The sequence below is a fragment of the Pseudophryne corroboree genome, chromosome 3 (genome assembly GCF_028390025.1).
Source record: "Pseudophryne corroboree isolate aPseCor3 chromosome 3, aPseCor3.hap2, whole genome shotgun sequence".
Classification (NCBI taxonomy): domain Eukaryota; kingdom Metazoa; phylum Chordata; class Amphibia; order Anura; family Myobatrachidae; genus Pseudophryne; species Pseudophryne corroboree.
The window spans coordinates 84,918,707-84,946,178 of record NC_086446.1 but is presented as its reverse complement, the minus strand read 5'-3'; the positions used below and the strand labels follow the sequence as shown (position 1 = coordinate 84,946,178).

Here is a 27,472-nt window from a genome sequence, read left to right as displayed (position 1 = left end):
GTGAATAATTCATGTGGGGGGCAATAGGATTTATGTGGGGCGAAATGTGATTAATTTATGTGGGGAGCAATAGGATTTATGTAGGGAGCAACATAATTTATGTGGGGAGCAATGTGATTGTTTTTTTCTGTGTAGGCCAATGTATCTGTGTTGTTTTTTTTACTGTGAGGGTCAATGTGTGTTTTTTTTTTTGTTTTTTTTTGTGGGGAACTGATGGTGTGCCTTGGCAATTTTAAAATATTGTTCGGTGTGCCGCGAGTAAAAAAAGGTTGAAAATCACTGGTGTAGAGAGTAGTGGCAGGAGTTGGGTTGCTTTAAAATTCAAACAACAAGAGAATAGCAAGTTAGCTTTTATGGTGCACATAACCACAGTGTAACTTTTATTTAATATACATTAAAACATAAATCATGAAATAAATTCAGCAAGCGATTAAAATCAAGTATAGTGGGTTTGATTCAGAGAGGGACGCAAAAGTCGTTGGCATTGTGTCTTTCTATGCAGCTGCTGCGCGACAATATGCAAATGCAGCAGGTCTCCTGTAAAAAAACGCCCACTGACGGTTTCTCTGACCATCTGCCTGCATCAGAAGATGCAGCATTGTTTAATTATCGCAACAATCCGCTGCAGCATCAGACCTATGAGTAACTCTCAGCAATACTATGTTGCCAGGACCAGTGAAACTGCATCCAAGATGCAGCCACTTGCTTTGGCACCACCAGAAAATGGGGCAGACACGCCCCCCATCGCTACCCAAAACGCCAGCACCATGCAACCAAAGCCGCAGCACCATTGCGAGACATCTGCACTCAGGCTCCAGTGCATGTGCAGTCCCAAAAACATTGGTCAATTGTGCCTGCGTCCGTGGCATTTTACAAGCAAAAACTGAAGCTCCTCCCACCTCTATACCCCATTGGCTGTTAGGGACACTAGCATGTTTAAAAGCCTGCTGGAGGTTCTTCTTCTACTTATTTTCAATTTACTTTCATGGTTTTTTTTTATATCCTGCAGTCAAAGCTGAGAATGCCAGGACTGGGACGTTGAGGTGACTGATGGGATTCCTCCAATTAGCAGCCCGGTTCCAGCATGGGTTAACCTGCAACAAGTGGGCCTAGTGGACAGGATCCCCATTCCTCAGTCCCTCGAGGCACTGTAGTTTATTAAGCGGTCCTCCACAACACCCCCCCCCCCTCCCCTCCCAACCACACACAAGATACAATGTGCAAGGACTGAGATGTCCACTTTGAGGTCCCTCAGGCTGGGCATAAACACTTGGTGGATCTATAGTTGTCACAATCACTAGCAAAACTTGCACCAGCACTGAGTAATTCCGTACGTGTGAGCTAAGTATTTTCATGTTCAAGTACTTCAGTTACATACCTGCGCAGTGTTGGACTGGGGTTGAAGGGCCCACCAAGGGAATGCAGCGGTAGTGGCCCATACTTAATAGACTTGACCAACCATTAGAGAGGATGTAAACTGCAGAGAGGACATAACACTGTAGTATCCATGCATAACCTGCAAAGATAACTACAGTGCATGGGCCCATATTAATATGTTAACGCAACCACTAAATTTGATTGGCAGGTTGGCGGATCTTGGTGTAGTTTCAATAGAAACAAAAAAATAAGCAGCCATGTTTATCTATGTTCCTGCTCTGCCAGGTAACTGACCATCTAATACTGTGGAGTAACAATGTATAATGCAAGTACACAGTCTGGAAACTGACATTAGAGGTGGGATTTGGGCCCACAGGCACTGGAGCCCACTGGGATTTCCCCTGTGCCCCAGTGGTTCAGTCTGACCTGTACCCGCATCACTCCCATACCACATCTGTAACATACAGCATCTCTGTGAATCCCATTGTAATGTGGCTAAAGTGATCTATTACAGTAGTTTGTCTATTAGTAGGTCCCTGATAAGGTAAGAAAAATAGGTGGCTGTATACAGACTTGGTACAGGGGTGTCTTGTGCTGCACAGACAAGAGACACCCGTATAGTCCGACGTGCGTTTCGCCTGTGATTTTCTCGTGGAAAATCAGCCATGGAGGCGAAATGGCCCTCAGTGGCTGATTTTCACGATATAATAGATTACCCACATTGCAATGGGAATGACTCCATTATAATCTGCACACCATACTTGTATACTAGATGGTTGGTATCGAGGTAGATAGTCAATAGATCAACACCATATGGTCGACCTGGAGTAGTGTGACAGGTACAAATGTCAACAGATGAAAGATCAACAGCGCTTTAGGGCGACAACATAACGACAGGTTCAAAACTTCAACATGACAATGGTCGACGCACAATTTTGTTTATTTTATATGTTTTCACAACATTTGCTTTATTTACTATCCCTTGGACTACGATTGGGACTAGTAATCTGTGGCGAGCGCAGCGGAGCGAACCACCTTGCCGGTAGCTGATGGTGATCACAGAACATGAAATATACAAGATTTAAAAAAAAAATAAAAAAATTGTTGACCTTTTTTGTGTCAACCATTGTCATATCAACTTTTTGAACCTGTCGATATTTGTACCTGTTGACCTAAAGCACAGGTTCTCAAACTCGGTCCTCAGGACCCCACACAGTGCATATTTTGCAGGTCTCCTCACAGAATCACAAGTGAAGTAATTAGCTCCACCTGTGGACCTTTTAAAATGTGTCAGTGAGTAATTAATACACCTGTGCACCTGCTGGGTTACCTGCAAAACATGCACTGTGTGGGGTCCTGAGGACCGAGTTTGAGAACCACTGACCTAAAGCACTGTTGCCATATATGCATCAAAAAATTCTGTTTTACCATACATGTCTCATGCACTTGTATATCACCATACATGCATATATTCTTATACTACCATATATGCATCATACACTTCTATATCACCATACATTTGTTCTTATACTATGCATCATACATATATTCTTATAGAAGTGTATGATGCATATATGGTAGTATAAGAACATATGTATGGTGATATAGAAGTGTATGATGCATATATGGTATTATATCACCATACATATGTTCTTATACTACCATATATGCATCATACACTTCTATATCACCATACATATGTTCTTATACTACCATATATGCATCATACACTTCTATATCACCATACATATATTCTTAAACTACATTATATGCATCATACACTATATCACCATACATATATTCTTAAACTACCATATGTGTACCATACACACATCTGTAGTAAAACAACAGGACACCAGAGCCTACTCCATCTGTATGATAACAGGGTATTACATGCTGCTCCATGTATATTACAATAACAGAGCACCAGGGCCTGCTCCATCTGTATTATAATAAATTTAGCACCAGAGCCTGATAAATGTATATTGAAATAATGTAACACCAGAGCCTGCTCCATCTATTTTATAATATAGTAACACCAAATCCTGCTCCATGTGTATTATAATAACGTAACACCAGAGGTGGCTCCACTCGTATTACAATAACAGAGCACCATAGCCTGCTATACCTGTATTACAATAACAGGATACCAGAGACTGCTCCACCTGTATTACAATAACAGGATACCAGACCCTGCTCCACCTGTATTACAATAACAGGCCACTAAAGTCTACTCCACCTGTATTACAATAACAGGACACCACAGCATGATCCTCCTGCATTATAACGTAACACCAGAGCCTGCTCCATCTCTGTTTTAATAATGTAACACCAGAGCCTGCTCCACCTATATTACAATAACAGGACACCAGGGCCTGCTCCATCTGTGTTACAATAATAACAGTGTCTGCTCCATCTGTAGTATAACAGGACACATGTTCTCCGTCCCCATGTAAGTAAACAGGGCATCACTAGATCCTGCAACCCTTCCTGTATTACAACAAGATGACACCAGGGTCTGACCCTTCTGTATTATAATATGACACCACAGTCTGCTCCAAATGTGATCATAACAGGACTTCTTATCCTGCATCCCCTACTGTACTGTGACATGCCACAACATTCTGCTCCCCCTGTATAATAATAATACATCATTACCTGCTGCCACACACAGCAATGGCTCCTATCTACTTCCCCCCAGTATCAGCCCTCACTCACCCGGGGAGCTACAGTGGAAGAACAATCACTTCTGGCCTGTGGAGCGCAGAGGGAGGAGATGGGCCTGAGGGAGTCAGGTGGAACGCACAGGCCGGAAGTAAGCTGGGACGCACATCCCACTTGATTCTAGCATCTACCATTCCGGAAGGTGAACCGCACAGACCGGAAGCGAACGCAAAGGTGGCGTTTTGGACCTCTTTCGGCGGGGTTAGAACTGTGAGCCTTCACTACACAGTGTATGGCAGACGGTGAGTATGTTCCTGTGTAGGAAATTATATATGACGTTACACAAGTAGCTTCACTACACTAACACTCTAATTGCATCCGCCCGACCCACCGCCATAGCCTCCGCAGTTCACGCCCCATAGGCTTGGAAATACACTTATTGGGGGTTCATGTGCTTATATGAAGATGCCCTGTCATCTTCATATAATCCTAATGACTGTCAACCTGCTATACCATACCGGCATGGTTGGTTCTATATTAGTAGAGGAACTATCCCGCTGGCCTAGCTCCTCCCCCTTGCGTCGTAACTCCTCCCCCTTACGGAAAAGGTCCCTTAGCCCACTTGATTCTAGCATCTACCATACCGGCATACCCGATTGTGGGAGGCAGCAATACCAAGGTGTGGCCAGCCTGTTTGTCTAGTACAGAGGTTCTCAAACTCGGTCCTCAGGATCCCCACACAGTGCATGTTTTGCAGGTAACCCAGCAGGTGTACAGGTGTATTAATTTCTCTAACGTCCTAGTGGATGCTGGGAACTCCGTAAGGACCATGGGGAATAGCGGGCTCCGAAGGAGGCTGGGCACTCTAGAAAGATCTTAGACTACCTGGTGTGCACTGGCTCCTCCCACTATGACCCTCCTCCAAGCCTCTGTTAGATTTCGTGCCCGGCCGAGGTTGGATGCACACTAGGGGCTCTCATGAGCTCTTAGAAAGTTATAGTCTTAGAATTTGTTATTTTCAGTGAGACCTGCTGGCAACAGGCTCACTGCAGCGAGGGACTAAGGGGAGAAGAAGCGAACTCGCCTGCTTGCAGCCGGATTGGGCTTCTTAGGCTACTGGACACCATTAGCTCCAGAGGGATCGACCGCAGGCCCAGCCTTGATGTTCGGTCCCGGAGCCGCGCCGCCGTCCCCCTTACAGAGCCAGAAGCAAGAAGATGGTCCGGAAAATCGGCGGCATGAAGACTCTGTCTTCACCAAGGTAGCGCACAGCACTGCAGCTGTGCGCCATTGCTCCTCTCACACACTTCACACTCCGGTCACTGAGGGTGCAGGGCGCTGGGGGGGGCGCCCTGAGGCAGCAATAAAAACACCTTGGCTGGCTAAAATACCTCAATATATGGCCCCAGGGGCTATATATGAGGTAAATACCCCTGCCAGAATTCCATAAAAAACGGGAGAATAGGCCGCGAAAAAGGGGCGGAGCCTATCTCAGCACACTGGCGCCATTTTTCCCTCACAGCTCGGCTGGAAGGAAGCTCCCTGGCTCTTCCCTGCAATTACTACAGTACAGTAAGAGGGAAAAGAGAGGGGGGGGGGGCATTAAAATTGGCACTGTATACAGTATATTATATAAAAAGCAGCTATTAGGGACATAACTCAGTTAGTCCCTGTATATATATAGCGCTCTGGTGTGTGCTGGCATACTCTTACTCTGTCCCCCCAAAGGGCTTTTGTGGGTCCTGTCCTCGTTTAGAGCATTCCCTGTGTGTCTGCGGTGTGTCGGTACGGCTGTGTCGACATGTTGAATGATGAGGCTTATATGGTGACAGAACAGAGGCCGATATATGTGATGTCGCCCCCTGTGGGGCCGACACCAGAGTGGATGGATAGGTGAAAGGTATTAACCGACAGTGTCAACTCCTTACATAAAAGGGTGGATGACGTAACAGCTGTGGGACAGCCGGCTTCGCAGCCCGCGCCTGCCCAGGCGTCTCAAAGGCCATCAGGGGCTCAAAAACGCCCGCTCTCTCAGATGGCAGACACAGATGTCGACACGGAGTCTGACTCCAGTGTCGACAAGGTGGAGACATATACACAATCCACTAGGAACATCCGTGACGTGATCCCGGCAATAAAAAATGTGTTATACATTTCTGACTTTAACCCAAGCACCTCTAAAAATGGGTTTTAGGTTTGGGGAGAAAAAACAGGCAGTGTTTTGTTCCCCCATCAGATGAATAAATGAAGTGTGTGAAAGCGTGGGTTCCCCCAATAAGAAACTGGTAATTTATAAAAAGTTACTGATGGCGTACCCTTTCCCGCCAGGTGGATAAGTTACGCTGGGAGATATCCCCTAGGGTGGATAAGGCGCTCACACGTTTGTCAAAAAAGGTGGCACTGCCGTCTTAGGATACGGCCACTTTAATAGGTGCCTGTTGATAAAAAACAGGAGGCTATCCTGAAGTCTGTATTTACACACTCAGGTACTAGACTGAGACCTGCAGATAGTGCTGCTGCAGCGTGGTCGGTGACCCTGTCAAACAGGGATACTAGTTGGCAAACATAAAAACATATTAAAGACGTCGTCTTATATATGGGGGATGCACAGAGGGATATTTTGCCGGCTGGCATCCAAAATAAATGTAATGTCCATTCTGTCAGGAGGGTATTAGAGACCTGTCACTGGACAGGTGATGCTGACTTAAAAAGCGCATAGAGAGCCTTATAAGGGTGAGGAATTATTTGGGGATGGTCTCTGGGACCTCGTATCCACAGCAACTGCTGGGAAGAAATAATTTTACCTCAGGTTTCCTCACAGACAAAGGTACAGTCCTTTCGGCTTCAGAAAAGCAAGCGGGTCAAATGGCGCTTCCTTTCTGTACAGAGACAAGGGGAAAAAAGCTGCACCAGTCAGCCTGTTCCCAGAATCAAGATTCTTCCCCCGCCTCCTGTGAGGCCACACCATGACGCGGGTGCTCCACAGGTGTAGCCAGGTACGGTGGGGGGCCGTCTAAAAAATTTCAGCAATTAGTGGGCTCGCTCACAGGTGGATCCCTGTTTCTTTCAAGTAGTATTTCAGGGGTACAAGCTGGAATTCGAGATGTCTCCCCCCAGCCGTTTCCTAAAATATGCCTTGCTGACAACTCCCTCAGGCAGGGAGGCTGTGCTAGAGGCAATTAATAAGCGGTATTCCCAGCAGGTAATACTCAAGGTGCCCCTACTTCAACAAGGACGGGGTTACTATTCCACACGGGTTGGGGTACCGAAACCGCATGGTTCGGTGTGACCCATTTTATATTTAAAATCCTTGAACACAAAAATTCAAGTTCAAGATGGAATCGCTCAGGGCGGTTATTCCAAGCCTGGACGAGGGGGATTACATGGTATCCTGGGACATCAAGGATGCTTACCTGCATGTCCCCATTTACCATCCTCGCCAGGAGTACCTCAGATTTGTGGTACAGGATTACCATTACCAAGTCCAGACACTGCCGTTTGGACTGTACATGGCACCGAGGGTGTTTTATCAAGGTAATGGCCGAGATGTTGATACTCCTTCAAAAAAAGGGAGTTGTAATTATCCCGTACTTGGACAATCTCGTTATAAGGGCGAGGTCCAAGGAGCAGTTGGTAGTCGGGGTAGCACTATTTTGGAAAGTGCTACAACAGCATGGTTGGATTCTAAACAGTCCAAAGTCACAGCTGGTTCCTATGACACGTCTACTGTTCCTGGGGATGGTTCTGGACATAAACCAGAAATAGTGTTTCTCCCGGAGGAGAAAGCCAAGGAGTTGTCATCTCTAGTCAGAGACCTCCTGAAGCCAAATTAGGTAGCAGTGCATCATTGCACGCGAGTCCTGGGAAAAATGGTAGCTTCCTACGAAGCAATCCCATTAGGCAGGTTCCATACAAGAACTTTTCAGAGGGACCTGTTGGACAAGTGGTCCGGATCGCATCTTCCGATGCATAGGCTGATAACCCTGTCTCCAAGGACCAGGGTATCTCTACTGTGGTGGCTGCAGAGTGCCCATCTTCAAGAGGGCCGCAGTTTCGGCATACAGGACTAGGTCCTAGTGACCATGGATTCCAGCCTTTGAGGCTGGGAGGCAGTCACACAGGGAAGAAATTTCCAGGGACTTTGGTCAAGTCAGGTTATTTCCCTACACATAAATATTCTGGACCTGAGGGCCATTTACAATGCCCTGAGGCCGGCAAGGCCTCTGCTTCAAAAACAGCCGGTACTGATCCAATCAGACAACATCACGGCAGTCGCCCATGTAAACCAACAGGGCGGCACAAGAAGCAGGATGGCGATGGCAGAAGCCACAAGGATTCTCCGATAGGCGGAAAATCATGTGTTAGCACTGTCAGCAGTGTTCATTCCCGGAGTGGACAACTGGGAGGCAGATCTTCTCAACAGACACGACCTCCACCCGGGAGAATGGGGACTTCCTCCAGAAGTCATCCAATAGGATTGTACACCATTGGGAAAGGCCACAGGTGGACATGATGGCGTCCCGCCTCAACAAAAAGCTATAAAAGATATTGCACCGGGTCAAGGGACCCTCAGGCGATAGCTATGGACGCTCTGGTAACACCGTGGGTGTACCAGTCGGTTTATGTGTTCTCCCCTCTGCCTCTCATACCAAAGGTACTGAGAATAATAAGAAGGCGAGGAGTAAGAACGATACTCGTGGATGGCCAAGAAGAGCTTGGTACCCAGAACTTCAAGAATTTATATCCGAGGACCCATGGCCTCTGCCACTCAGACAGGACCTGCGGCAGCAGGGGCCCTGTCTGTTCCAAGACTTACCGCGGCTGCGTTTGTCGGCATGGCGGTTGAGCGCCGGATCCTGAAGGAAAAGGGCATTCCGGAGGAAGTCATTCCTACGCTTACTAAAGCCAGGAAAGAGGTTACAGCAACTCATTATCACTGCATATGGCGAAAATATGTTGCATGGTGTGAGGCCGAAAGGGCCCCAACAGAGGAATTTCAACTAGGTCGATTTCTGCATTTCCTGCAAGCAGGAGTGACTATGGGCCTTAAATTGGGTTCCATTAAGGTACAGATCTCGGCTCTGTCGATTTTCTTTCAAAAAGAACTAGCTTCAGTACCTGAAGTTCAGACATTTATAAAAGGAGTGCTGCAGAGTCAGCCCCCGTTTGTGCCTCCTGTGGCACCTTGGGATCTCAACGTGGTGTTGAGTTTCTTAAAATCACATTGGTTTGAACCACTAAAAACCGTGGATCTGAAATATCTCACGTGGAAGGTGGTTATGTTATTGGCCTTGGCTTCTGCCAGGCGAGTATCAAAGTTGGCGGCTTTGTCTTGTAAAAGCCCTTATTTGATTTTCCATATGGATAGGGCAGAATTGAGGACTCGTCCCCAGTTTCTCCCAAAGGTGGTGTCAGCGTTTCACCTGAACCAGCCTATTGTGGTGCCTAGGCTACTAGGGACTTGGAGGACTCCAAGTTGCTAGACGTTGTCAGGGCACTGAAAATATATGTTTCCAGAACGGCTAGAATCAGAAAATCTGACTCGCTGTTTGTCCTATATGCACCTAATAAGCTGGGTGCTCCTGCTTCTAAGCAGACTATTGCTCGTTGGATTTGTAGTACAATTCAGCTTGCACATACTGTGGCAGGCCTGCCACAGCCAAAATCTGTCAATGCCCATTCCACAAGGAAGGTGGGCTCATCTTGGGCGGCTGCCCGAGGGGTCTCGGCTTTACAACTTTGCCGAGCAGCTACTTGGTCAGGGGCAAACACGTTTGCAAAATTCTACAAATTTGATACCCTGGCTGAGGAGGACCTGGAGTTCTCTCATTCAGTGCTGCAGAGTCATCCGCACTCTCCCGCCCGTTTGGGAGCTTTGGTATAATCCCCATGGTCCTTACGGAGTTCCCAGCATCCACTAGGACGTTAGAGAAAATAAGAATTTACTCACCGGTAATTCTATTTCTCGTAGTCCGTAGTGGATGCTGGGCGCCCATCCCAAGTGCGGTTTATCTGCAATACTTGTACATAGTTATTGTTAACTAAATCGGGTTATTGTTGAGCCATCTGTTGAGAGGCTCTATTGTTTCATACTGTTAACTGTGTTTCATATCACGAGTTGTACGGTGTGATTGGTGTGGCTGGTATGAGTCTTACCCGGGATTCAAAATCCTTCCTTATTGTGTACGCTCGTCCGGGCACAGTACCTAACTGAGGCTTGGAGGAGGGTCATAGTGGGAGGAGCCAGTGCACACCAGGTAGTCTAAGATCTTTCTAGAGTGCCCAGCCTCCTTCGGAGCCCGCTATTCCCCATGGTCCTTACGGAGTTCCCAGCATCCACTACGGACTACGAGAAATAGAATTACCGGTGAGTAAATTCTTATTTACTCACTGACACATTTTAAAAGGTCCACAGGTGGAGCTAATTATGTCACTTGCGATTCTGTGAGGAGACCTGCAAAACATGCACTGTGTGAGGTCCTGAGGACCGAGTTTGAGAACCTGTGGTCTAGTAATACTGGCCTGCGCTCCTCCCCCCCATTATAAATTATTACATAAGTACACCAGGTTTAACTACTTATTAATTTTCTTCCAGAATTTCAAAATTGTCTTATTTTTTTTAAAACACATTTTGTAAGTTATAGCTATTTAAACCTGATTCAATATACTTTTTCTTATAATAAAAATGCAATATCAAGCTTTCCATTTGCTACATAATGTAATAATTTAGAAAAAAAAAAGGCTATTTGGGGACGTTTTTTTGAATTACATATACTTATGCTGTATATGATACTGCCAGATTTCACACACACTGTGGGGGCGGAGCTGTGGCCAGGTGGTGAGTGTTTGAAGTGCCAGATCACTGTGCAGAGCCATGAATGCACTATGACTGTAGAACTGGGAGAGTGAGGTGTCCATTCATGGTGGCCAGCAGTTGTCGGGACACTGGGGGTGGAGCCGTGGCTTCCACTGCAGCTGCTGAACGATGCTGGGCTGCCTGATCCTCTAATATGGCCAAGGTTCAGCATTTCCACCCTCCAGTGCCAGTACCAAACATGAAGCTGTAATTGTCCACTGCACCTCATGCTTCCCCCTTGTGTGAAACTGCTCCTCACATACTATTCTCCAATGTTGAAGGTCCCACAAATCAGCACTTCCCATCCCAACTGAATATCTTGTGAATTGGCACCTTGCCACCTTTCCCAAATATAGGTCCCAATCGGCAACTCAGCTGTAGAGGTGGAACCATAGCCAGCACCAGTTGAGGAGTGTGATTGAGGTGCCTGGGGCACAGCAGAGCTGTGGCTGCAGTATGACTTCAGAGTTGGGAGAAGGAGGGTGCCGCTGGCTGCCCGATGACTGTGCCCAGCAGTGATCGGGAAAAATCTGATACGACCATGCCTGGCAAGTTGTTAAATTAAGAATTGGCAATTTGTTTCGCATTACATCTCTCCCCATGTGTCTTTAGGCCTCTATTAATGTTTATGTGGGTTGGGCATGAGTGACCAGTGGTCAGGAGACCACCAGTCACCATACCAACGCCGGGATACTGGCAATGAGATGGCCGGCAGGGGGGAGCGCAACAAGCCCCTTGCAGGATCGCTGCGCTCGCTACGCGCACCCACTCTATGGGTGTCGAGGACATCCACGAGTGTGAATAGTCCCTGCTAGTCAGCATTCTAAGGGGGCGGGATGTAGGGGGAATTATTGTGACCGTCGGTCACATAACTTCATCCCGTTTTTGTAACGCTCCCTGAATATAGTTTTTGGCAATCTCTTAGATCTTCCACGGTATTGTAGCCCACATAAACAGCATAGAGGGCTTCTCAGTTGATGAAATAATTGAGTATTTCTCCTTCATCCACTAGGGGCCACTGGAGCGTAGTTACAATGGGGGATATAGTAGGCAGTAATTGGGAGCTGGCACTTTAAAATTCTCAACCTGTGGCTAGCTCCTCCCCTACTATCTCCCCTCCAAGCCAGTCTTAGTATGTGCCCGATGTGAGCTGGTTCACTTGGGTTTAGCTGAAGAAATTTTTCTTTTTTCTTTATTATTTTATTTTTCTTTCTTACAGACTGGCAGCTCTGCCACTGCCAGTCTGCACCGTGGGAGCTGCCGGCGGGGTCCCATCGCAGCTGCGTGCGGCTAGGGATGGGCCCCGGCTGAGGGAGACACTGAGCTCTCCTGAGTCGGCGGACACCGCTGCGTGCGGCGCGTGTCGCGGCCACTCCATCCAGCAGAAGATTCCGGCAGCATGGCAGCGGTGAGTATCAAAAATGGCCGGACACCGCTGCGTGCGGCTCGTGTCGGGGCCACTCCATCAGAAGATGAGTACAAAAGGGACCGGACACCGCTGCGTGCGGCGTGTGTCGGAGCCTCGGGGTCGAGTTGGAGTACGCCTAAAGTGTGGTGAGTACAAACATCCCCCCTTGTCACTGATGTATGTTTTATCATGTGTTTGAAGTGCTTGCTTCGGCAGCACTAAATTGGAACGATATAGAGAAGTTTAGCAAAGCCCCTGCGCAGCATGAGCCCTGTGCAAGGATGACATGCAAATTCTTGAAGCGTTCCATATAATCCTGACCAGAATTAAACAGTTTCAGTTTTCAACATAGGTATGGTCCCCTATACTCCAGTCATAGAAGGCTGGAGTGCATCAAAGGCGCTTAATAATTTGAACTTGGCGCCATTATATGGGGGGCGGAGCTTCAGCCCGCTCTGTAAGCGGGCTCAGCGCTCTTCACTACCCGGCTGCAGAAGGCAGCCGGGGGATACACAGTGAGAATAGAAGCTGTATGCCAGAGTCTAAGGAGCATACTTAGCACATTATTATTTGCAAAAGTGAGTCATTATTGCTCACACAGCTAGGCTCCAGACTCTGGCACACAAGGTCACATGGGACTCGGTGCATGAAACGCTCCCCGGCCACAGCTTACAAGCGGCCGGGGAGATACAGGGCGCTTCCCGCTTATGGTAGAGCAGGTTTAAATTTGGCGCCGAAGCGGAGGGGGCGGAGCTAACTCCCGCTCTGTTCGGCGGGCTAAGCGCACTCCGTCCCCCGGCCGCTACAGGACACGCCGCTGCACTGTCACACCGCTCCCCGGCCGCTGCAAGCTCCCTTCCCTCTCCGGGCTGTTCAGGGAGGATAAAGGTAGGATGTGGGGGTGAAGGCTATTCCCGCTTTGCTCAGCGGGCTCCCGGCGGCGGATCGCAGCGTTCACTGCCTCTAGACACAAATCCTGTCTCAGGGGGGGTTTTTAAATTTTCTGTGCAGGGAGTTGCTGACATCCTCCCTGCAGGAGAGTCCTCTGACAGGCATTTCATACAGGAGCCTGCTCTATTACAGGAGCTGGGGCTCATCTCATAATGATTCAAAAATGTGCACAATTTATTTACCATACATATACTACAGTATTTATCTACCCTAATGGGTTCACATACAGGGTTGGATTCACTGTGGGTGTGTATATATATATATATATATAGATGTGTATGTATGAATATATATATATATATAGATGTGTGGAGGTATGTATATAGATATATGCATACAATGCCGTATATAGGGCAGTGCGGATGGTGTGGTGGTTGGCGTTGCTGCCTTGCGGCATGGAGGGCGTGGGTCTGGTTCCTACCAGTGCCCTACTTTTGTGTAGTTTGTACAGAGGTGTCCACATACATCTTTAAGATAAAACAAACCACTTCCGCAATGTTTTCTAATAACAAAATACCTCCTTGCCACATAACAATTTCCCCCATCTTTTCTCACAGTCTGGTCACCATTTTGAAAAGCCAGCGGAACCTCCGAGAAACATCTGGTGCACCTAAATTTAGCGGTACACTACATACAGTGTGGTCTTCCCTTTATTATTCCTTGGCTAGTTACTAATGCTATTTGTAATTTGGGGAATGCGTGTAAGGCATCAGACAAATAGCGCTGCGGCTCAGTACGCTAGTAGCGGGTATCTGTACAGGGGGACCAGGGTTTGAAAATAAAGAAACTTTAAGGGGAGCCCCTATAGCCTAGGGCTAAGACTCCTGTCCCACAGCGCAGCGCTACTGGTTCAGGTCTCCGCTGCTCCAGAAAGTTTATTTGATGTCGGTCACTATATATTATAGTGCAGACTTTACATATGGCTGTGTTTCTTTAACCCACCTTTTCTCCTCTCACCTGGGATAGTTAAAGAATTCCCTCTTAGGTGTGAAGTATGCGGTGGAGCCATCTGCAGAGCCCTCCACGCGCCTGCAGGACACTCCTGTTGAACAGCTCAGATTATACAGGTAATGTCACTATTAACCAGAGATCTTGTACGTCATTTCACCTCTCCAGGTTTCTAAAGGAACCTTGCTAACCTTCCAGGTTACAATACTAATGATGTCTGTTTTCTGTGGAGTCTGAACCAGTGTCTCAGAATATCCAGGTGCATTATACAGCAGTTCGTCTGGTACTGCAGGTAAAGGAGGCGGACACGTCAAGTCCATCAGGGTTCGACGCCAATGACGAAATGACAGCGACTGGCCCAGTCTCGGATGAGCTGGGCAGGCTCCGGTAGGCGGCCGTCAGACACCCGAACACACAAAATCAGGTATCAAACAATGTTTGTTTTCCCTACCCTCTTCCCACAGTCGTCAGGAGATGGTATCAGAACCTTTCTAGGATATACCCCTCGATGTACCGCCGGTCCAACAAGCTGCCGTTTTCCTGAGCAACCTTGTTCAGGGACCCATCGAAGACATATACGGCAGCATGTTTCTACCTTGTCCGGAACAGGTAGGTTGTGGAACAATTGTCCTCTAGGTTACAGGATGTTTCACATCAGGATCAATTGATACTTTGGTACAGGTCCGAATCACGATTCTGCTCTATGATCTTTGAAGGTCACCACGTCTGCAGACTCGGACCCTGCATTTTCGCTTGGGCTGTCTTAAACCGTCGACCTCTGGGGCTGCGACTGTGACAGGTGAACATGTAATCCTACGGGGCAGATGGTTCAGGGGAAGGAACTTTCTGCAGGATTTCTTGAACCATTGGAGGTAAGTCCACTTTGCTTTCTCCTAATACTGCCCCAGCTCCAAGACAGACCGTTACCGGTCTTTCCTTTAGATTTTTCCGTGACCCTTCGGAAACTTTCGACTCCACACGGGCGATATTTCAGTCGCCAGGGGATCTCAAAAAAAAAAAAAAAAAAAAAAAAAAAAAAGAGCTGAAGCAGAGGTTCAGCATCATCCTTATAAACCCACTACAGGTCAGACTTTCCTACCACCTGGAGGGTCCCAGGGTAGGCGCAGGTCGGTGGTCCTATGGGAAGAACTGAGAAGGCTGGGGCAAACTAGATTTCGGAACAACCATCTCAGGAGTCCCTCGGCAGGGGGCGGCCGATTTACGATGACAAGAGTCATACTGCAGGCGGCGCTCCATATGCTTCTAACCGCAAAGAGTGTTGATCCCTGTTTTTCACATATCATTTGAATCGGGACAGTTCTCAGGCCTTTGTTTTCTTCTCACGTTCCGAAGCCAGTTGGCTCGGCCAGACCTATTCTGGCCTTACAATCCTTTCAGTCTGTGATTGCTTTTTTTTTTTTTGAACAAGAAAGGGAGTTTTTACGTGTCCCTTGTCTTCAGAGATGCCTGTTTACTGATTTCAGTTGGACGGGCTTTTCTCAGATTCACATTACAGGATTCTCATTTTCACTGTCAGTCCTTTCCTCTCGGTATCTCTTCCGCTCCCACAGAGTTCAGGAAGATCACAGAATAACTCTTTCAAGGGCAGAAGGTGACGTTGGTTCCCTAAATGGACAATCTACTGCTGCTTTCCCACTCTGTACATTAGGTGGCTTCTGAATATCCGGAGGATCCAGGAGCTTATGGTTCAACACAGATCCAATTTATGCTCCTCATAGACGTTTCTCAACTTGGTCCGTCAGAGGATTTTTCCTTCCTCGGCACCAGGTACTCTATTCCTTCAGTCAAGTTGCGACGCAAGGAGTGGTCGCCTCCATTCCTCTCTGAGCGGGGGACAACATTCCTCTCTGAACGGGGGACAACATCCCTCTCTGAGCGGGGGACAACAATCTTCTTTCCGGGTCAAGCCACCAGGTCAGACTCCCGGGGGAGAAAACATTCCCCGGAGTTTTGTCAGCTGGTCCGCTGTGGGCGGAGATTTCGGATCGACCTCAGGGCGTTCTGACTGACTTTTTAACCCTTTACTACTCTCGGGCGTGAGCTCGGGCAGTAGCCGAGGAGGCCCTCAGGGCTCCGGGGAGTTTTCTGGTTATTCTATCCGGCCTCCCTTTTTAATTTCTACCTCCGGTTCGGTAACACAGGAGGGGATTATGCGTGCTAGTCCTCTCGGTGGCTCTGGTTGGGCCACAGATGTCTTGAAGATACAGATACACCTGTTGTCAGTAGAGGAGCCTATGCTACTACCTCGACTGGACTGTCCACTTCAACAACTTTTCCTTGTTCAATCTTACACTGGTTCCGTGTAACCGTGTGACTGTTCACGAGACCTCAGAAGGGAGTAGTTCCCTAGGTTGGTTAGGCCTACCGGGCCCCGATTTCAGAAGTCTGTTACCTCTTCTCGCTTTTGCCACTTTTGGAAAACTGTATCGGACATAATAAGCATAAAAGGGGTTTTCCCCTTCTTTCAGTTACCATTCAGCCGTCATCTTTGGTTTCTCTGGGAGGTTTTGCTCCGCTGCGCTTCATACCACACTGACCTGAATTTTAGGTCTCTGTTTTTTTCGGTTTTCTTCCAAAAGAGATTAGCCTAGCGGCCGTAGGTTCGGCCTCTTTTTCAGGGAGTGCTCTATGGCATCTCCCCCGGCTGAGTTTCGGTCTCAGCGGTCGTTTCTTCCTGAGGGGATGTCCATTTTTCCGACAAATCTGACACTAGTGTTTTTTGGTCCTCTTTGAATGTTGTCATGGCTCGCCGACTCTCCCTACAGAGGTCTTCGGCTATTCGACAAAGTGTTTTCTTCTTGGTGCTGTACAATGCTCCCGTGCTAAATAGCCGGGGTCCCAACATACGCTGGGCCGTTGGATACATCTAACCATCAGACAGTCTTCTTGGAGGTTGCTAGGGAGCCTCCGTGTTCCATTTCAGCGCACTTAACGCGCGTGGTAAGACCTTTGTGGGCGGCTGCCCGTGGGGTCTCCATAAATAGTTTGTCGGGCGGCTACTTGGTCGGACTGACATTCCTATTGTCAAATTCTACAAGTTTGACACTTTTGCGGCCTCTGCATCACAATTTGGCCGAGCAGTTTTTACAGGACTCGCAGCGCTCTCCCGCCCGTTTTTGGGAGCTCTGGGACGTCCCCATTGTAACTACGCTCCAGTGGCCCCTAGTGGATGAAGGAGAAAACAGGATTTTGGTACTTACCGATAAATCCCTTTCTCCGATTCCACAGGGGCCACTGGACGCCCGCCCAGCGCTGTTCCTCCTTGTTTTTTGCTTAACGGTTTGCAGATCACCATATGACTGCTTGTTGAGTTCAGGCTAGCCTGGTTTTTTGTCAGGTTCTGTTCCAGGTTTAGTTTGGGTTATCCTGGTTTACAGGGCGTCATTAACCTCCTCTACCTTAAGGTTTGTTTATTCCATCTCTCATCGGGCACAGTTTTACGTAGACTGGCTTGGAGGGGAGATAGTAGGGGAGGAGCTAGCCACAGGTTGAGAATTTTAAAGTGCCAGCTCCCAATTACTGCCTACTATATCCCCCATTGTAACTACGCTCCAGTGGCCCCTGTGGAATCGGAGAAAGGGATTTATCGGTAAGTACCAAAATCCTGTTTTACTACCAGAGGTGTTAGCAATAATTCTCTACAATACAATAAATGCACATGTCAGACACACTAATTTATGACACAAAAACATGCATTTGGTTACTATGGTAACCACAATGAGACTTCCTGTTCCTGACGCTTCATGTTGCTAACGGCTACAGCTTTTAATTTCTAGTTTGTTTGAAATACTCTGGTAAGTTTATCATTACTCATTGTCTCCGACCGAGTTGTCAGAGTGCCATAATGACGCATGATAAATGATCTTCGCATTTCTAAGTGATAAGTGTTGTGTTGTGTTCATTCTAGCACCCAGCACCAGTTGTACAGTTCCTCTTTCCTGCCTGGGGTGTCGCTCCCTGCTCTGGTGCTTCTATCTCACTCTGGTCTGAAAGTCACTGCTGAGATACAGATCAGAGTGTGCTAGAAGCACCAGAGCAGAGAGCAACACCCCAGGCAGGGAAGAGGAATGAACACTACTGTGAACAGAATATTCTTATCTTTAACTGATTCTCTCATAATGACCTTACTCTCTGTAGATGTTTATATTGAGAGTATAAAAGTTTTCACTTTCTCTGTTGGTGCCGTCAGTGTAATTTCTGCAAAGTCCCCGCATCTGACCTTCCTGCATACTAGGAATCCATTGTTTATCATGGCCACTTGTATATAACAGCTGACCACTAATATTTACTGTGTTACAGTCATTGTTTGGAAACTATCTTATCATTCACTGAGAGATCAGGAAATCCTTATTGCAAAGATCTACATTCTGTATAGACTAAAATCAGATCATCGAATCTGCCCTCGTTTATGTGTGTTTTTTTTTATTTTTATAAGCTGTACAGTAAGAAATGTGACTGTCCTGTAGCTTCCTGAATTATTTTACTGTATACGTGTCCACCACACCTGCTGGGAGACTGTTCCATGGGACTATCGTCTATTATGTTATAGTTTTTCCCTTATGTTACATTTCAATCTTCCTCCCTCAGATGTCACAGTGTCTCCTTCCACGCAGTAATCCTGCCTTCCTGACCGGTTACTGCTGCTGTGTCCTATCACCTCTGTCCTGTCTCTCCTCAAGGCTGAGCATGTCCAGTCCTTGTAGTCTTTCCTGTTATGTTTTGCTATGCAGTCCATATACCATTGCAGTCGCCCTTTCCTTAGCGTTTTCTATTAGTGCTGTTTTGGAGATAGAGTCTCTGGGGCAGTACACAGACCTCGGGGTGAGGTGTTGCCTGTGTCCTACTGTGTACAGCAGTAATATATCCTCCCTCTTCCTATACACAGTACTCGGGTTGAGTTGTTACCGGTGTCCTATATAGCAGTAATATAACCTCCCTCTCCCTATACACAGTACTCGGGGTGAGGTGTTACCAGTGTCCTATATAGCAGTAATATAACCTTCCTCTCCCTATACACGGTACTCGGGGTGAGGTGTTACCAGTGTCCTATATAGCAGTAATATATCCTCCTGCTCCCTATACACAGTACTCGGGGTGAGGTGTTACCAGTGTCCTATATAGCCGTAATATACCCTCCCTCTCCCTATACACAGTACTCGGTGTGAGTTGTTACCAGTGTCCTATATAGCAGTAATATATCCTCCCCCCTGCTATACACAGTACTCATGGGTGAGGTGTTACCAGTGTCCTATATAGCAGTAATATATCCTCCCTCCTCCTATACACAGTACTCGGGGTGAGGTGTTACCAGTGTCCTATATAGCAGTTATATATCCTCCCTCCTCCTATACACAGTACTCTGGGTGAGGTGTTACCAGTGTCCTATATAGCAGTGATATATCCTCCCTCTCCCTATACACAGTACTCGGGGTGAGGTGTTACCAGTGTCCTATATAGCAGTAATATATCCTCCCTCCTCCTATACACAGTACTCGGGGTGAGGTGTTACCAGTGTCCTATATAGCAGTTATATATCCTCCCTCCTCCTATACACAGTACTCGGGGTGAGGTGTTACCAGTGTCCTATATAGCAGTAATATATCCTCCCTCTCCCTATACACAGTACTTGGGGTGAGGTGTTACCAGTGTCCTATATAGCAGTAATATATCCTCCCTCCTGCTATACACAGTACTCGGGGTGAGGTGTTACCAGTATCCTACATAGCAGTAATATATCCTCCCTCCTCCTATACACAGTACTCGGGGTGAGGTGTTACCAGTGTCCTATATAGCAGTAATATAACCTCCCTCTCCCTATACACAGTACTCGGGGTGAGTTGTTACCAGTGTCCTATATAGCAGTAATATAACCTTCCTCCTCCTATACACAGTACTCGGGGTGAGGTGTTACCAGTGTCCTATATAGCAGTTATATATCCTCCCTCCTCCTATACACAGTACTTGGGGTGAGGTGTTACCAGTGTCCTATATAGCAGTAATATATCCTCCCTCCTCCTATACACAGTAGTCGGGGTGAGGTGTTACCAGTGTCCTATATAGCAGTAATATATCCTCCCTCCTCCTATACACAGTACTCGGGGTGAGGTGTTACCAGTGTCCTATATAGCAGTTATATATCCTCCCTCCTCCTATACACAGTACTTGGGGTGAGGTGTTACCAGTGTCCTATATAGCAGTAATATATCCTCCCTCCTCCTATACACAGTAGTCGGGGTGAGGTGTTACCAGTGTCCTATATAGCAGTAATATATCCTCCCTCCTCCTATACACAGTACTCGGGGTGAGGTGTTACCAGTGTCCTATATAGCAGTTATATATCCTTCCTCCTCCTATACACAGTACTCGGGGTGAGGTATTACCAGTGTCCTATATAGCAGTTATATATCCTCCCTCCTCCTATACACAGTACTCGGGGTGAGGTGTTACCAGTGTCCTATATAGCAGTAACATAGAAACATAGAATTTGACGGCAGATAAGAACCACTTGGCCCATCTAGTCTGCCCCTTTTTTTATCGTTTAGGCAATCTCAACCCTTTTTGAACCTTAATTCTTCGTAAGGATATTCATAGGCCTATCCCAAGCATGTTTAAATTGCTCTACAGTCTTACCACCTCTGATGGGAGGCTATTCCACTTATCCACTACCCTGTCTATGAAGTAATTTTTCCTTAAATTTCCCCTGATATGGTCTCCAGAACTGGACACAGTATTCCAGATGGGGCTGTACCAATGACCTATATAGTGGCATTATCACTTCTTTTTTCCTGCTACTGATTCCTCTCCCTATGCAACCAAGTATCTGACTTGCCTTTCTCATTGCTTTGTTGCATTGCTTTCCTGCCTTCAAGTCACTTGAAATAGTGACTCATTAATCCCTTTCCTAGTGTTCACTCTAGGAATTTTTTAGGGCAGGGTGCTGATCACGGGGAGGGCACATTTTTCATTCGGGAGGGCACATTTTTCATTCGGGAGGGCACATTTTTCATTCGGGAGGGCACGATTATGTCCATACTGTAATGCTTAGACATGTGTCTTAACTAAAAATGAGTACAAAGACTCATGGTTTTTTGTTTGTGCACCCATTTTATTTAATGTTTACCTTTTACATGCGGACAAGGATTTGAAAGTGAAGAGTGTTAAATAAAAGTATTTGTGGTCCATTCATCACCAATGTAGCTCTACTGTATAGATTACAACTACAGTGTTCTATCATCCTGCACCTGTCACAACTTGTGCAGTTATTCTTTCCTGCCAGGGGTGTCGTCCTCTGCTCTGGTGCTTCTATCACTCTGGTCTTTATTTCAGTGGTAGACTTGTGATAGAAGCACTAGAGTACAGAACGACACCCCAGGCAGGAGGAACTGCACAGGTTGTGAAGGTGCTAAAATAAACACTAATCCTAGCATTTTATACAAGTTATAATAATAGTACCATGTGGATTGGATGCAGGTAGCTGATCAAACGTCCTACAGGTCATCTGGAGTAGATGTAGGTGTCAGCTGTTCAAAACAGAAGGGTCCAACTATTTATGCAGGCTCAGGCGGATGCCGTCTTGTCACTGGCTGTAAATATCCTCTTAGGCGCTGTGCTGAAGCTGAAACAGAACCATGCAACATAAACTGACTGCATGTTATCAGAGTCCATTTGTACTGCATTCCTAGTTCTTCAAAGCACAGCTTATTCCTTGGAGTAGAATTGTAAGACCACCATAGATTTTTAGTCTCGTACAATTCTTCCCCACAAAAATAAGGGCTTGTGCTTTGAAGAACTAAAGAACACAGCAGAAAAGGGACTCTGATAACAGGATTATGGACATACTAGGGCCACTCCACCACCTCTAAGTAGGAATACTCTCCCTCCTCCCACATTTTCTTGGTACTCTACCTTTTTGAACTGGAAAGTTGGGCTCCAAGTAGCTTGGGTGGCTCAGGTGCAGAGTCCTCGGTTGTCATCTGAAATGTTGAGTGCAGATTTGGTAACTGAAGAAGAGCAATCGCCACAGCTGTCCAACTATTTATGCAGGCTCAGGCGGATGCCGTCTTGTCACTGGCTGTAAATATCCTCTTAGGCGCTGTGCTGAAGCTGAAACAGAACCATACAACATAAACTGACTGCATGTTATCAGAGTCCATTTGTACTGCATTCCTAGTTCTTCAAAGCACAGCTTATTCCTTGGAGTAGAATTGTAAGACCACCATAGATTTTTAGTCTCGTACAATTCTTCCCCACAAAAATAAGGGCTTGTGCTTTGAAGAACTAAAGAACACAGCAGAAAAGGGACTCTGATAACAGGATTATGGACATACTAGGGCCACTCCACCACCTCTAAGTAGGAATACTCTCCCTCCTCCCACATTTTCTTGGTACTCTACCTTTTTGAACTGGAAAGTTGGGCTCCAAGTAGCTTGGGTGGCTCAGGTGCAGAGTCCTCGGTTGTCATCTGAAATGTTGAGTGCAGATTTGGTAACTGAAGAAGAGCAATCGCCACAGCTGTCCAACTATTTATGCAGGCTCAGGCGGATGCCGTCTTGTCACTGGCTGTAAATATCCTCTTAGGCGCTGTGCTGAAGCTGAAACAGAACCATACAACATAAACTGACTGCATGTTATCAGAGTCCATTTGTACTGCATTCCTAGTTCTTCAAAGCACAGCTTATTCCTTGGAGTAGAATTGTAAGACCACCATAGATTTTTAGTCTCGTACAATTCTTCCCCACAAAAATAAGGGCTTGTGCTTTGAAGAACTAAAGAACACAGCAGAAAAGGGACTCTGATAACAGGATTATGGACATACTAGGGCCACTCCACCACCTCTAAGTAGGAATACTCTCCCTCCTCCCACATTTTCTTGGTACTCTACCTTTTTGAACTGGAAAGTTGGGCTCCAAGTAGCTTGGGTGGCTCAGGTGCAGAGTCCTCGGTTGTCATCTGAAATGTTGAGTGCAGATTTGGTAACTGAAGAAGAGCAATCGCCACAGCTGTCCAACTATTTATGCAGGCTCAGGCGGATGCCGTCTTGTCACTGGCTGTAAATATCCTCTTAGGCGCTGTGCTGAAGCTGAAACAGAACCATACAACATAAACTGACTGCATGTTATCAGAGTCCATTTGTACTGCATTCCTAGTTCTTCAAAGCACAGCTTATTCCTTGGAGTAGAATTGTAAGACCACCATAGATTTTTAGTCTCGTACAATTCTTCCACACAAAAATAAGGGCTTGTGCTTTGAAGAACTAAAGAACACAGCAGAAAAGGGACTCTGATAACAGGATTATGGACATACTAGGGCCACTCCACCACCTCTAAGTAGGAATACTCTCCCTCCTCCCACATTTACTTGGTACTCACCTTTTTGAACTGGAAAGTTGGGCTCCAAGTAGCTTGGGTGGGTCAGTTTATGTGCGTTGTCCTTGGTTGTTGCTCACAATCTACAGTACAGGTGTTTCTGATTGTAGAGTGTGGTCGGTGGCCAGCTGTGTGTGGTCTACAAGAAAATATTCTTCTTTGCTTTTTCATCCAGTGCTTTACCGCCTCTCTGTAGTTTACCTTGCCATTTAGCTTAATGGCTAATATGCTGTTGACATTTTCCACCTTGAGACGGTTTCTGTGATCTGTTAAGATTAATTTAACTTGCGAAAAAGTTCTTTCAACTTCAGCAGTTGAGAGTGGTAGAACACAGCCAACTGAAACAAGTTTCTGAATTAGAGGAAATGCTACGCCAATTGTGTCTTCAGATTTTTCTAAAGTCTTGTACACGTTGACCATGGACAATCTTTCATTATCAGAATTTTCTTCTTCCGTTTGTAAGAATACAGATTTAAAGTCTTCCCATTCTGATAACAGAAGATCTTCGTCCAGTTGATAAAAATCAGCAAGCTGTGCCATTTCGGCCACACCATAAAATCCCACACCTTTGTCTGCATTAAGATGCCTCATATCTAAGACACTTAGATGATCAAGTATAGCTATATTATGCATCCTCTCTGAAATGTTTTGGACCAATAGATCTAGAAAACACCTTGCATCTTCTTCAAACTTACAATTTTCTGCTGCTATAGGAGCCTGAATTCCTATTTTTCTTGCAGCATTTTCCAGGTTCCTGCAAAACTGACCCCCAGGCTTACGCTTTAAATTTTTCAAAGCACCAAGCGTAATGGAAACATTGCTGTGTATTGTAGACAAGTCAATATCTCTTCTTTCAAAGATTAAAACTAATTTGGAAAGCAGGCTCAGTACATCACAAAGAAAGTGAATTAATTGAAAAAAATGAAAATTTTTCAGATGTTTGAGAAGTCCTTCAGCAGTTGGCCCACTCACACCACTTGTAGTCCTTGACTGTCCAGTTACAACAGCATTTTCCAAATCGACAATGATCGAATGATAATTAATTCTTATTGAATTAATAGCATTTTCATGTGATAGCCATCTTGTGTGGCTAGCCTTTTTTATTTTTGTTCCCTTACATTTAGTAAATACTCTTTGTATTTCTTCCAAAGTTTTGCTCCTCACAGAGCTGTATTTATAGTATTTGTAAATACTTGTTAATACTTCATCCATTTTCAGGAAAGGATTCAAAGATTCAAATGTATTTTTTGTTGCAAGAGCTAAACGATGATTGTGACAATGTATTGAAATAATCTTATTATTTTTGGCCTTTAGTTTGGCTGCTACTCCATCACGGTGACCAACCATTGAACTGGCGCCGTCACTTCCAAAGCCTACTAATTTCTCAAACCCTCCACAGTCTTCTATAGTCTGTGAAAGAGCATTGAAAATAGTTTCTGATTTTCCATCTGGAATTTCTGTATCATTAATAAAGGACACACTGACTTCTCCATCTTTTATATATTTTGCAGCAGTTGCCAAGTGTTTTCTGTTGCTGACATCAGTAGTTTCATCTGACATAACTGAAAATGATGGACTCTTCTGTAAAGACAAGATAACTTTCTCTCTTTGAACACTGGCCATCGAATTAACAAATTCGTTGATTGTTTGGTAGCTTGTATATGAGGCATTTTTAGATTTGTTCAGAGGGGCTAAAACTGGAGACTTTAATTCTTCTATACAGAAAACAACAAATGGTTTAAAAACAGTTGTATGTGGTATATTATGCTGGATTAGAAAATCCAGGCACTTCATAGCACATTCCACAGCTTTGAATTCCTCTGACTCTGGTCTATTTTTTCTGTTCTGTGAAGCCTCAGCATTACAACCGATTATTTCAGTTTGCATTGCTGCCTTGTGCATCTCGGAAACAGAATGCTCCTTAATTTTATCGCGCCTTACTGTGCTCATCCCACTATTCATCCATGGAGATTTGTTGTATTTTGTGTCGTTCAACAGATGTTTTAAACACAGCTTGCAGAGTAGAGATTCTCTTTCACCATTTTTTTTACAACTAAGCCACGGAAACTCTCTTTTCCATTTTATTTGGAAACCAACTTTATGTTTTGACTTTTTTTTTGGAGAAGCACTAACCCCAATGTCATTTATTATATCTGTATCTTCATTAGAAGAGCACCTTTCTTCAGATAGGTCATCATCCAAAATAATAGGGGGTGAGGTGTCACACTCTAAATTCTGAGAACAGTTGGCAAGAGAGATGGAGGATTGAGAATGCACATCTATGGTGTTTTCATTAACAATGACATTACATGACGTCGATACCGAGTCATCTACATTGCTGCAATTTGTGTTAACTGTGGCCAGTGAATTATCTTGGGAAGTGCATTGATTATCTGTGGGTACAGGATCAGAGGTGCTGGGTACAGGATCAGAGGTGCTGGGTACAGGATCAGAGGTGCTGGGTACAGGATCTAACTCTGCTGCATTTATTTTCTGTAATTAATAAAAATCATAATCTAAATTCAAATATTTGTTACACTTTCTTACAGGGGTTTAAAATGGGTGTATGTAAATGTTTTCCTACCTTCTTTTTTCCTGAAAACATTTGATTGATTTTCAAACATTTTTTGCCTATTTCCTTGGTTTTTCTTTCATGTTCTTTCACTTTCCTTTTAAGAGTAGGCATGTTTTCTAAAAATAAAAAAAAATAAAAACACTTAACACACTCAAGCTCCCTAGAATGAGAGCCACTGTACTCTCCGTACCAGCAAACTCACCTGAGACAAGTTGAGGTCTCCTGTCATTCAAGCCAAGAGGATCAAAGAAGGATCAATATGCTTATTTGGAGCCTGTGGTGTGGAGTGATGCACAGTTGGTTCAATGGTTGGTCAACGTGATGGAGTACATAGAGACGAGGATGAGGATGAGCCAGCTTTCTGTGGAAGAACAAAACACATTAACACACTCAAGCTCCCTCGGATGAGAGCCGCACTGTTTACTCTCAGTACCAGCATACTCACCTGAGGCAAATTGAGGACTCCGGGGATGCCGAGAGGATCAAAGAAGGAGCCAGAATATGCCACTTTGGAGCCTGTGGTGTGGAGTGATGCGCCAGTTGATGCAGTGGATTGCTTAACGTGATGGAGTACACAGAGGCGAGGATGAGGATGAGCCAGCTTTCTGTGGAAGAACAAAACACATTAACACACTCAAGCTCCCTCGGATGAGAGCCGCACTGTTTACTCTCAGTACCAGCATACTCACCTGAGGCAAATTGAGGACTCCGGGGATGCCTAGAGGATCAAAGAAGGAGCCAGAATATGCCACTTTGGAGCCACAGTGGTGTGGAGTGATGCGCCAGTTGATGCAATCGGATTGCTTAACGTGATGGAGTACACAGAGATGAGGATGAGGATGAGCCAGCTTTCTGTGGAAGAACAAAACACTTTAACACACTCAAGCTCCCTCGGATGAGAGCCGCACTGTTTACTCTCAGTACCAGCATACTCACCTGAGGCAAATTGAGGACTCCGGGGATGCCGAGAGGATCAAAGAAGGAGCCAGAATATGCCACTTTGGAGCCTGTGGTGTGGAGTGATGCGCCAGTTGATGCAGTGGATTGCTTAACGTGATGGAGTACACAGAGATGAGGATGAGGATGAGCCAGCTTTCTGTGGAAGAACAAAACACTTTAACACACTCAAGCTCCCTCGGATGAGAGCCGCACTGTTTACTCTCAGTACCAGCATACTCACCTGAGGCAAATTGAGGACTCCGGGGATGCCGAGAGGATCAAAGAAGGAGCCAGAATATGCCACTTTGGAGCCTGTGGTGTGGAGTGATGCGCCAGTTGATGCAGTGGATTGCTTAACGTGATGGAGT

At 45.9% G+C, this 27,472-nt stretch overlaps 4 protein-coding genes and 1 pseudogene across 4 annotated transcripts in view; 3 read left to right on the top strand and 2 right to left on the bottom strand.

Annotated features, from left to right (window-relative positions):
- LOC135057061 (oocyte zinc finger protein XlCOF7.1-like) overlaps positions 1–4,404 on the bottom strand; it is a 56,451-nt gene extending 52,047 nt beyond the window's left edge. The window contains exon 1 of the mRNA XM_063962953.1: positions 4,096–4,404. The gene's annotated coding sequence lies outside the window, so the exon portion shown is untranslated. The remainder of the gene's footprint in view (positions 1–4,095) is intronic.
- The window catches only part of LOC135057187 (uncharacterized), an 826,406-nt gene that overhangs the window by 261,124 nt on the left and 537,810 nt on the right, over positions 1–27,472 (top strand).
- Positions 4,651–27,472, top strand: part of LOC135057059 (gastrula zinc finger protein XlCGF26.1-like) — an 87,127-nt gene continuing 64,305 nt past the window's right edge. Inside the window, exon 1 of the mRNA XM_063962951.1 lies at positions 4,651–4,720. The gene's annotated coding sequence lies outside the window, so the exon portion shown is untranslated. The remainder of the gene's footprint in view (positions 4,721–27,472) is intronic.
- Positions 12,506–12,621, top strand: LOC134899972 (U6 spliceosomal RNA; annotated as a pseudogene).
- LOC135057043 (zinc finger protein 862-like) lies at positions 23,445–26,526 on the bottom strand. Its single transcript, XM_063962901.1, has 3 exons — positions 26,368–26,526; positions 26,175–26,281; positions 23,445–26,083 (listed from the first exon to the last, which is right to left on the bottom strand). The coding sequence occupies exons 2-3, from the start codon at positions 26,274–26,276 to the stop codon at positions 23,636–23,638; spliced, it is 2,550 nt and encodes an 849-aa protein (XP_063818971.1). The 5' UTR covers positions 26,277–26,281; positions 26,368–26,526; the 3' UTR covers positions 23,445–23,635.